The sequence below is a fragment of the Nelumbo lutea genome, chromosome 5 (genome assembly GCF_056320005.1).
Source record: "Nelumbo lutea isolate HS-2025 chromosome 5, American lotus-T2T, whole genome shotgun sequence".
Lineage (NCBI taxonomy): Eukaryota > Viridiplantae > Streptophyta > Magnoliopsida > Proteales > Nelumbonaceae > Nelumbo > Nelumbo lutea.
The window spans coordinates 86,047,416-86,059,755 of NC_142688.1; the positions used below are offsets into that span (position 1 = coordinate 86,047,416).

General features: G+C 39.3%; 1 protein-coding gene across 2 annotated transcripts in view; it reads right to left on the minus strand.

The window, feature by feature from the left end:
- The window catches only part of LOC148853257 (retinal-binding protein), a 139,278-nt gene that overhangs the window by 66,426 nt on the left and 60,512 nt on the right, over window positions 1–12,340 (minus strand). The window contains exon 7 of one of the 2 annotated variants that reach the window (XM_088945249.1): window positions 12,081–12,164. The exons of the other annotated variant lie outside the window; for it this stretch is intronic. Within the exon in view, the coding sequence (XP_088801375.1) occupies window positions 12,081–12,164 (84 nt within the window). The remainder of the gene's footprint in view (window positions 1–12,080; window positions 12,165–12,340) is intronic. 2 annotated transcript variants of the gene reach the window in all.

Consider the following 12,340-nt stretch of genomic DNA (forward strand, 5'->3'; position numbering starts at 1 on the left):
TTTCATTAGCTATAAGGATCTGATCAATGATTCGTCTTTCAAAGTATTGCGTATTTGCCTTTCATATTTAGTATATATTGGATCTAACAATAGAAGGGAAATTCGGAGTTGACTTGTTAATACTCCGACCCACCAAAACCAAAAATTGTGCATGACTCAACTTCATATCTACTACTTGAAGAGAACTGCCTAACATATTCTTGCCTACTTGAATGAAGCTCCAACAAAAGGTATTTTATATGCTAACCATGACCATATGAAGGTGGAAGCTGTGAACTGAATTCAGATCTAGAAGAAAACAGATCTAGGGATGTCAAGAATAGTCGACCCCTACCTCAAAGAGCCTCTTTTATATTAAAGAGATAAAAAGTATGTACAGTTACAAGAATGCCCTTATAGGGCTGAAAGATAAAAAGAACAAATAAAATACTAAGAACTATGATACTGTACAACAAGGACTACTCTAATAATGTACATCAAGATATATCTTCATACTCCCCCTCAAACTGATGTGCAGACATCAGCATCAGTTTGCCTGCAAGAATGAGATGTCGGCTCTTAGTCATGGCCGTGGTAAAGATGTCGGAAATCTGCATGTGAAAGGCAACATGAGGAAGAGATATAAAGCCTGCAACAAGGAGGTCTCTAATAAAGTGACAATCCACCTTGATATGTTTAGTCCTCTCATGAAAGACTGGGTTAGATGCAATCTTGATAGCGCTGGTGTTGTCGGCATATAGAGGGATAGGAGTAGGAAGAGAAATCCCAAGATCAATGAAAAGTGACTTCAGCCAAACAAACTTGCTACATGCAGAAGACGTAGCTCTATACTCGGCTTCAGTGGAAGACATAGAGACAATTTGTTGTTTCTTGCACTTTCAGGCGATGAGAGTCACCCATGAAGACGCACCACTCAGTAGTGGATTGATGAATATCAAGACAACCAGCCCAATTAGCATCAGCATAAACCCTCAACTATATGGATGATGAGGAAGAGAAAAACAGTCCCTGAGAGGTTGTGTTTCGAATATAACGGATGATGCGGCAAACTACAGTCATATGAGGTTGTCTCGGGGTAGAGACAAATTGACTGACGACCTGAACAACATGTGAAATATTAGGCCTGGTCATAGTAAGATAGATCAAAGAGCCAACAAGCTGACGGTATAGGGTGGCATCAGGAAGGATGAGGCCTTCAGATTTAGATAGCTTGACATTCAGCTCTAGGGGGGTATCAACATGTTTCTCATCAGTGATTCCAGCTAGTTTGACGAGGTCAAAGGCGCATATTTGTTGACAAATAAAATACCCTGAACTGCTACGATGAACCTCCAAACCCAAGAAGTGAGAGGACCCAGGTCCTTCATGTGAAATGAGTTATGAAGTAAGGACTTCAACTCACAAATGTTGTCATGGTCATCCCCTGTTAGGAGCATGTCATCAACATATAATAGAAGAATAGTAATACCCTGGGGTCTTCTCTTAACAAAGAGGGAGTAGTCAGAGGAACTCTGATTATACCCAGTTGCAACAACAACATCCCGGAAGCGCTCAAACCAAGCCCTGGGTGCTTGCTTCAGGCCATATAAATGTTAAACAGTGTATGCCCTTAGCTCCAATTAGAATGATGTACATTATGACATTTAATGTAAATGAATAAAGTACATATTTGATTCATGTTATTATGGTGTGTTTTTGTGTAATACACTTAAACTGGTAACTTATGAGACTCGTGTTAGTTTAGAATCTTCATAGTCGTTGGATAGATCTGGGGAGATTTATCTTGCCAAGACTAACATTGATGTACCGCCAAGTTGGTTGGGGTGGCTTGTCTCAGCTGCCAGGGTGAGACCTGAGGTACATGTAGTGTGGGTTTTCTTGAAACCCTGAACCAGACCAGAATTCCAGTATTGCCTTGGACCTTGGAGATAGATGGGCAAAATTGGAATGTTACACTTTACCCCTAGACTCGATTATGATACTACACTAGGTGTCGGACTGGGCTGTCTTTGATATGCCAATTAGTGAGATCTTTAGAGGGGGTCAAAACCTAGGTATGTTGGGACAGTCCGAGAATTCATCTGAGTGGGTGATCATAGTGACAGGATCAGCCCCTTTGTCGGACAAAGTGAATGATCGGGGATGCATTCTCTCTAATGGAAACCAAAACTACCGGCAGTCGATTTCAACCGTTGAAATTTGTTTTGCAAAATATATTTATATAGAGATATACATATATATATTATGGTTTCAAAATGTTTGCAAAAGATTTTAATTCCCAGGATCCATGTGAGTAGAGAGTTCAACATTGTACCTTGCAGTCGAGGGAGAGGTCCTCTCTTGTCGGGTAGTGTTTGATCATTATGGGCTGAGAGGTTAAGTGTAAGACCATTGAGGGTAATACTTGATGGGCTAATCTTACATCTGCCTACAATCCTTGGGTTTTTATAAGGTGGCTTGACCCAGAGACCATTTAGTGTAAATGTTGAGCCCATTAAGAGCCCATGGTGATGGACTCAGGGATTTACTGTCTCTTACAGTGAATTCGGCCTTGTAACAGAGGCTGGGCTGAACCCATGTGGCTGATTTTTAGATCAATGTTTGGGTCCCACGAAATACAAGGATATCCAACTGGGTAGCAGTTTGAAGGGTAAGTGAGCAGATGGACTTAATGGGCCTAAAACCCAATTCAAATTGGCTTAATGAGATTAACTAAAAAGGGGCAGTTCTGGGATTTAGATCAGTAGATAGGATAAGGGATTATCCCTATCCACTCAGAGAGTCCAGATCCAAACAGAGATTTGGATCAAGAAACTCCTAATTAGATTAGGAGGGCTGATCTTTATCTACAGATAAGATAAGGGATTATCCTTATCTCTTAAAGAGAGTCCAGATCCAAATACAAGATTTGGATTAAGAAACTCCTAATGGGATTAGGAGAACCTCTCTTTAAGGCTATAAATAGGAGAGCGGGGCGAACCCTCAAAACAGAATAGAAATCTGTTAGATTGCTGAATTCCAGAGAAAGAGACAACACAGTTTGACTGCACTGTCTCCTCCCTGCTCTTGCCGCCATACCAGTTCGATCTCCACCTGTGAGAGCGATCAAGAAGTGTTCTTGATATTACCTTTTGGTAGAAAAGGTAATCTGAAGTCGTGTTCACTAGCCCTCCATCAGATTCTTGCTGAAGAATCAGGTTCTTACTAAAGAGCCACCCTGTTGATTCTACTTCATTCTGCACCTTGTCATCTTCGGTGGAAGCAATCTTTGGATCTTTCCTTGGGCGTGAACACCTTCATTGGAGGTTATTGCTACTTCATATCAGGTATAACCCTCTACTCCCCTTTTTGGTTTCAGATCTGGTCTGGTTTAGGTTCAAGATTGATCCTTGAAAATGCAGTTTTCTAAAATAGGGAATGTGATTCCCACATGGGAGAGAGAAATTTTTGAAATTTCGCCCAACCTACTTATAGGGTTCGACCATCCATATGATGAATCTCTCATCCCTTCAATAAAGACTTCTTCAGGCGATAGACACGTGAAGGATCACTGCAATATCCAGGCGGAGGTTGCATGTCGACTGTCTCCTTTACTTCACTATGAAGGAATGCATTCTTCACATCTAATCGATAAATAGTCCAGGAATAAACAATAGAATTGGCCATAAGAGTCCAAACTGTGGTGATCTGTGCGACCGGGGCAAATGTTTCTTTATAATCAATCCCATATTCCTGACTATATCTTTGGGCAACTGACCGAGCCTTATATTGATCAAGAGAGCCATCTGATTTCAGTTTGATCGTATAGACCCAATGACTTCCAACAATATAAGCATCTGGAGGAGTTGGCACAAGATCCCAAGTGTCATTCTCATGGAGGGCTTGAATTTCAGTATCCATAGCTTCTTTCCACTGAGAACTTCTAATGGCTTGCTAATAAGATCTAGGGATATCTGTGGAAGAAAGTACATCAGAAAAGGAACTATGATTTGAAGGAAAACCATAGCGGTCAGGAGGTCGAGAAATATTGGTAGAACGACGAAGTGGAATAACTGAACTACTATCTGAAATAGGAGGATCTTGGGTCAAGGTATCACTTATAGAGGATATCTGAGATGAATGCTCTGAACCGGGTGGAAGGGGGGTTGTAGGCGCAAGAGTCGGGACACGTAACCGCTTGCGGGTGAAGACAAGAAGATCTCTCTTGGTTGAGGATGTAGTAGTGCCATTTGAATCAATGTCCTGCAAAATAGAAATGGAAGGAGCAGACAATCCAGCAACCCCAACAAAGAAGATATGTTCAAGAAACACAACATTCCAAGAAATCCGAATACAGCAAATAGCAGGATCATAACACAAAAATCCTTTATGGTCAGGACTATATCCCACAAAGGCACACATAACAGACTGAGCAGTTAACTTAGATCGTTCACAAACAGGAAGATGAACAAAACAAAGACATCCAAAAACATGAAGGCTAGAGAAATCTAGGGGATAACCAAAAAGTTTTTGAAAGGGAGAGGTGATGCCTAGAACAGCGGGATACAGCCAGTTCTAGTTCAGCAACAAGCGAACAACAAGGTATAGGTGGCACTGGTGGAGTCCACTCTACTGCCTTTGCTCACACAGGTAGTTCACATGTCAATGCAAATTATGTTTCTACTTCAAGTAAGGAGGGACCTCCTTGGATTATAGATTCTAGAGCCTTAGAGCACATGACCCATAGCTCTACTATTTTTTCTTCTTACCAGCTCTATTCTGGCAGTGATAGGGTCTCCACAGTTGATGGATCCCATGTTCCTATTGCTGGGAAGGAATCTGTCAAGATTAGTGATTCTATTTCTCTACCGTCAGTCCTTCATGTTCCTAGATTGAGCACTAATTTGTTATCTGTTAGTAGTTTGATTAAGAACCTGAACTGCTCAGTAGTTTTTTCTCCTGGTCATTGTATTTTGCAGGATCTGGATTCAAAGAGGACGATTGGGAGTGGTCATGAAGTGAATGGGATCTACCTCCTGGATGTAATTCCTCCTCATCAGAGTCATCATGTCAGCAGGAATAGTGAGTCAGGGTCTGTGGGTCAAATTATGCTTTGGCATAATCGTTTGGGCCATTTACCTTTTTCTTCTTTGAGTCTTTTGTTTCCAAATTTTGAATCTGTTAGTTTGTCAAGTCTGGAGTGTGAAGGTTGTCAACTTGAAAAGCATTGTAGACATTCATTTAAACCTAGTAATAAAAGGTGTTCTTCTTTTTTTGATGTTATCCATTCGGATGTATGGGAACCTTACCATGTTCCAGCATTGGGAGGCAGTTGACAGGATTCTTGCTTATTTGAAGGGACACCCGGGCAGAGGCATATCGTTTACTGATCATGGACAGTTGAAACTAGAAGCTTATACAGATGCAGATTGGGCAAGATGCCTTGATGACAGGAGATCAACTTCAAGAGTGTGCATCCTTGTTGGGGGTAACCTTGTCTCGTGGAAGAGTAAGAAACAAACAGTGGTGGCAAGATCAAGTGCTGAAGTTGAATACAGGGCCATGGCACATGGAGTTTCAGAACTTCTCTAGATCCGTTCCCTATTAGAAGAAATTGGTGTACAGGCAAAAGAACCTATGATATATTATGATAACCAGGCAGCAATTAACATTGCCCATAACCCGGTCCACATGACCGAACTAAGCACATTGAAGTGGATAGACATTTTATCAGAGAAAGAGTAACTTCTGGAGAAGTTTGTCTTCCATACATTGCTTCTGATCTGCAGCTCGCGGATGTTCTCACAAAAGGTGTTGCAAAGAACAAGCTGGAGCATGATCTACACAAGTTGGGAATGTTTGACATTTACTCCCAACTTGAGAGGGAGTGTTGAGTTGGGCCTAGTTGTTTTTTATTCTTATCTTAAACTATTTAGTTAGGAAGTTGTTGGGCTTTAGGCCCATTAGTTTATGTTTTTAAGTTGTGATTGTTCAGCTACATTAGTAGCCACCATACTATGGGCATCCTTATGATATCTCATCCTTTAAGTTAAGTATAAATATAATGAGGGGTTGGCAGCTAGGGTCAATTCAAGAATCCTGGTTGACTTCCTACTCTTTTCTCCCTCTGTTTTCTTCTCTACTACTGAAATCTTCATCTTCCTCCCCTTTTCCTTTCATAAGAAATTCAACTAAATCTACAATCAGTGATTTTTACTAGAAATATGGATGACCCAATCTTTTGTGCCATAAATCCCAAACATTATTTCTATAACTCAATATAGAATCAAACAAAGAAGAACTAAGTAAAGATGAGGATGCCCTTGGTTGACACTTCTCGAACTCCAGCACAAACATACGGCCCAGCCTACACCCCTTCCCTTTCATCTTCCCAGTGTACCAGTCTTGTAATAAGCAACCATCATGAGAGAAAGGTGAGAACATTTCCTTCATCAACAAGTTGACCAACAGAAATCAAATTAGTAGTAAGGTTGGGTACTAAGAGGGTTTTGGAGAGAGGAAAGGATCTGGTTGATGACAGTTGAAGGGACAGATCATTACTACCAATGATGTCTAACTTTTCACCATTAGTAGTAATAATGTGTTTATGGTGAATTTTAGTGGAAGGGATTAGGTGGTTTAAGTAGGCTCCTGTCATATGGTTGGTGGCACCTGAATCTATAATCTAAGCATGTGAAGGGGAAGAACAATATACAAAGAACTTACCAGAAAAGCCAATAGGAGAGAAAACAGAGGAAATAGCAGAAGATACCAGTTGCCGAACCCTTTCTTCATCCATGACACCTGTAGATTCAACCTTCACTGAAGACTCACCCTTGGTAGAAAGAGTGTCTATTGTTGGTCCATTTGTTGCCTGATAGGCCCGGGGCTGATTCTTTTTCTAAGAGCCCTTAGCTGGTCTGATTAGATAGTGTGGAATGATGTGATCATGTTGATTACAATAGGTACACATATTCTTCTTCTTACAGTGAGATGCAATATGTCCAAAACCCTTACACTCATAGCACTGGGTTTTGGAGAGGTACTTGGAGGTTGGCTTCTTACCCCCATGAACAACAAAGGCTGTTTCAGCCCCAACTTCAGCCATCTTCCCATCAAACCTGGCTGCAGTGAAAAGTCTAGTCTCTTCTCTCAGAAGTTCCCCTAAAACAAAAGCCATATCTGGAAGTGTTCCCCTACTCAGAATGTTGGACCTGATTATCTCATATTTTGGTCTTAGTCTCATCAAGAACTGAGTCACCTTTCTCTTCTCAATGTGCTTCTGAATATATTTCATACACTCCACTGGATCCGAGGGTTCAATGTGAACAATCTCATATTCAGCCCATAAATCAAGAAAACCAGAATAATACTCCTGTATCCTCCTATCTCCTTGGCTGTAAGAGAATATTTCTGATTCTATCTGATATTGCTTAGATACGTTGGACTGCTGATAAACTTTTTCTAGATACATGTACATCTCATATGCTGTTTTAATTCTCCTCATGGGTACAGATATATGATAGTCAATAGAACTCAGAATCCAAGAAACAAGTTTACCATTGTCCAACTTCCATTGTTGTAAAGCTTTGGCCTCGGTCTCAGCTGGTTTGGTGACCGTTCCATTCAGATATCCTTCTAAACCCTTTCCCTCAACATAAAAGTCAAAGTGAAACTTCCACATTCCATAGTTCTGTCCATTCATCTTTACAGGGATGATATCACCTCTATCTAAAGCCATTACGGCAAGACAATAGCACAAATAGGGTTCACTTGAAGTTTAAAGAAACTAATCTGAAGAAAAACTTGATCCAAAGACAAGTGAAATAGGCTGTAATCAATCCAAGAGAACAGGAAAAAAAAAAAAACTGAGATAGAAACCCCTTACTTTCACTGGAGATTGTCCAAGATCCAAAACAAAGGAAAGTTGAACACAATCTAGAAAAGGAAAGTCTGGGTGCAGCCGCCAAGTGTTAGACAATTTGTATGCCCTTAGCTCCAATCCTTTTGATGTACTTTAGACATTTAGTGTAAATGAATAAAATGCATGTTTGATTCATGTTGTGTGGTATGTTTCTGTGTAAGACCTTTAAACTGGACACTTAATGAAACTTGTGTTAGTTTAAAATGTTCACAGCCAGTGGGTCGGTCTAGGGAGACCTATCCTGATAAGGCTGACACTAGTGTGCCGCCAAGTGTTGGGGTGGCCTGTCTCAGCTACGAGGGTGAGATCCAAAGCACATGCAGAGTAGGACTACTTGAAACCTTGAACCAGATCAGATTTCCAGTATTGCCTTGGACCTTGGTGATGAGTGGGCAAAACTGGAAAGTTACACCTGACCCCTAGACATGATTATGAAACTACACTAGGTGGCGGATTGGACTGTCTTTGATATGCCAATCAGTGAGATCCTTAGAGGGGGTCAAAACTTGGGTATGTTGGGATGGTTCATGAACCCATCTGAGTGGGTGATCATAGTGACAGGATTAGCCCCTTTGTCGGACAAAGGTAATGATCGGGGATGCACTCTCTCTGATGGAAACCAAAACTGTCGGCAGTCGATTTCAACCGTTGGAATTTTGTTTTGCAAAATATATTTATAATGATATAATATATGTACGGTTTCAACTCGTTTGCAAAAAAGTTTTAATCCCCGGGGTCCATCTAAGAGGAGAGTGCAGCACTGTGCCTTGTAGTTGAGGGAGAGGTCCTCTCTTGTCGGGCAGTGTTTTGGATCATTATGGGCTGAGAGGTTAAGTGTATTTAGGGTTATACCTGATGGGCTAATCTTGCATTTGCCCACAATCCCTGAGTTTTTATAAGATGGCTTGGCCCAGGGACCACTTGGTGTAAGTGTTGGGCCCATAGAGTCCATGTGATGGGCTCAAGGGGTTCACTGAGCTTTCCAGTGAATTCGGGTAGGCCTTGTAACAGAGGCTGGGACGAATCCATGTGGCTGATGTGTAGATCAATGCTTGGGTCCCACGCCATACAAAGAAGCCCAACTGGGCAACAGTTTGGAAGTCTATTGAGCACTTGATGCATGTAGGGCCTAAAGCCCATTTCGAACTAGGTTGATTTGATCAGTCACTTAAAGGGGTGGATCTAAGGATAGGTTAGGCCAAAAAGGATTGGGTCTTAACCCTATCCACTCATGGAGACCAAATTCAAATTAGGATTTGAATCTGGTAGCCTTCTGATAAGACTAGGAGTGGGTTGATCTAATCTACAGATAGGATTAAGAAGACTCCTTATCCAAATACAGATTTGGATTAGGATAACTCCTAATGACACTAGGAAGTTTCTTAATCACTAAAAAAAGAGGAAAAAACCCTAATTTCGAATTACAAGAATTCAGACCCTAAGGGTATTCGCAGAACACACTGCATCTTGAGATAAGATCTCAGAGAAAACCCTAGAGAGAAGAAAGTTGTTCGCCACCTTCTGCTCTAGTTCTCTCCTCCAGTTTCAGCCGCCATCTACTGCTAGTTTGTTTTCTCAGTGAGGGAAAGATCAAGAAAGGTTTTTGATATCAATCTTTGCTGAAAGGTTGATCGTGTGTGGTGCTCATTGCTTCCATCGAGTTCTTCAGAAGAACCTGGTTCGTGGGACGAACACTGCTGGTTCTGCTTCATTATCACTGTGTCATCTTCAGTGGGAGCGGTTCTTGGAAGTTTCTTTGGGCGTGAACACCGACGTTGGGAGATACTATTTCTCTGGATCGGGTATATCCCTTCCCTTCCCTTTTGGTTAAGATCTGGTTCGGTTTTGGTTCAAGTCAGATCCTTGAATATTGTATTCTAAATTTAGGGAATATGATTCCTAATTGGAAGAAAGGTAAGAAATTTTTGAAATTCGCCTACCCATTCCGCACCCTTTTGGCGTCCATACGATGGATCTTACCATTCTTTCACCAAGAAGAGTACAAATCTCTCTCAAAACTTCACAAATCTCCGTAAAACGATGTCAAACGAGGTCAAACGAGGGAGATCCAATAAAATCTCTCTTTTTGGGTGCGTAGAAAATAGAAGAGGAGTTCCTGGATAGATCAAAACAGTCTAGGACCACTCGACAGAGCTGTAGGTTTTCAGTAGATCACGAAGGCAAGATGGATCAGAGAGAAGGAAGATCAAAGAGCAACCCGCTCTGATACCATGTGAACTGAATTCGGATCTAGAAGAAAACAGATCTAGGGGTGTCAAGAATAGTTAACCCCCACCCCAAAGAGCCTCTTTTATATTAAAGAGATAAAAAGTATGTACAGTTACAAGAATGCCCTTACAAGGCTGAAAGATAAAAAGAACAAATAAAATAATAAGAACTATGATACTGTACAACAAGGACTACTCCAATAAAGTACATCAAGATATATCTTCACAGAAGCCTACAATAATATTAATTGAGCTAAACTATTGATGATAAGAGGTTTGCTTTGAGCCAAGTTTTAAAATGCTGGCATTAATGGAATTGTTAGTCATCTAAACAAAGGAAACATGTCAGAAATGTCAAAATTTCCGTATAGAAATATTGTAAAAAATATAGACATCAAGGAAACATTGTTAAACATACAAGGGTTCCAACATTCATTGGGACAAGGATGGGTAAAAACAATTGGTCCAAGAAAAATGAATTTAGTTTTCAAATGTAGAAACATCAACAAGAAAGATTATGAAATTAGTAGACACAATAAAGAGGATACAGATTAATATAGCATGCTTACAAGAAACTAAATACAAGGGAAAAAGGCTAAAAAATTAATATCTGTAAACTATGATACTAAACTATCATATTAGGGTAAGTGAACAATATAAATGGAGTAGCAATAATAGTAGATAAAATCTAAAAAATAAAATTGTAAATTTTAACAAGGTCGGGGAAATAATAATTTAAGTAGACTTGTTCTAGGCATGCACTACAATATTAATGATATTTAGCAATATCCCCATTTGCTAGGTGACAATATGAAATTTTCCAAGGATCTTTTTCTCCCAAATATCCCCGATATTTTGCGATATGCTAGCGATATTTCAGATTTCTTTGATAGACTATATATTTAAAATTTAAAATTTTAGAATATTTCATTGGCTTACTACTTTGATATGACTCACTAACCATCATAACTTTTCCCTAAAAGTAGCAACAGGAAACTGATAATTTGATCATTGGCTTACTACTTTGATATGATTCACTAACTCACTATAATTCAAAAGAAAAAGAAAAATGCATATAACTACAAAAGAGTATTCTCAATCTAATCAAAACATATAATAACAATAAAGACAAAAGTTCAAATGGAAAATAATTGACGTATATAAAGAAGAGAAGATGGCTAAACACCAAAAGGGAGACAAAGAAAAACATTCCTAGTACAATCTCTTAGATTTTCCTATTTAACTTGTATAGTTCTTTGCTATGGATTTGAGCCTTAAATGTGCAATTATATTTCTTCAATGATCTGTTGAAGGTTTATTAACTAATTCTATGTTTCTAGAAAACTTTCCTATGTTTTAGATTTCCTCAAATATCTTAGCAAAATTTCTCCAACTCTACATGAAGAAATGTTAATCAACATCGAAATTATGAACCATTGTTCAAGGTAAAGAAATCAACATAGTTAGTCATTGTGCACCTCAAGTGGATTTATAAGAAATCATTAAAAGGCAATATTGGGAAAACATAACTGGACTACAAAAAATCCAAATGAAGAGAAGATTTTTATAGGAGATCAAAACAGGCATGTGAGGAAAGGAAGTAGATACCCTATACGATAGGGTGCAAGGAGGATTTTGGTTTAGGGAGAGAAATGAAATAGGAGAAACAATTTTAGAATTTACAATAACCTTTTTCCTGGGCAGAATTTACAATAACCTATGACATAACAAAATAGTAAATACATAATTTAAAAAAAAAAGATGAATGCTTAATGACAAGTAAAAGTGGGACAAAGTCAAGTTACATAGATTTTTTTACTAGAACAAAACAAATAATGTGTAAACACTGAAAAATCATTCCAAGCAAAAACTTAACTACACAACATAGTTTGATGGTAGTGGATGTGCCCATTAAAAGATGGAAGAAACAAAGAAAGGGAAATAGTTACCCAAGATTTAGCTGAGCAAATCTAGTAGGGTCCTTCCATAAAAGAATGATATTGCCACCAGCATTCATGTGGTGTGACTGGTGTCTATACATACAAGCACACATGCATGTATTCATACATATAATGAGAGGGAGAGAGAATATATATGTGCATATTTATGTGATAGTTGAAGAAGAGAAGAGGAAATTATGGAAATCCCCTTTTTAAGTAGGCAGGATATAAGAGGTTCACTTGCATAGGTAATGTACAATGAGAAATTT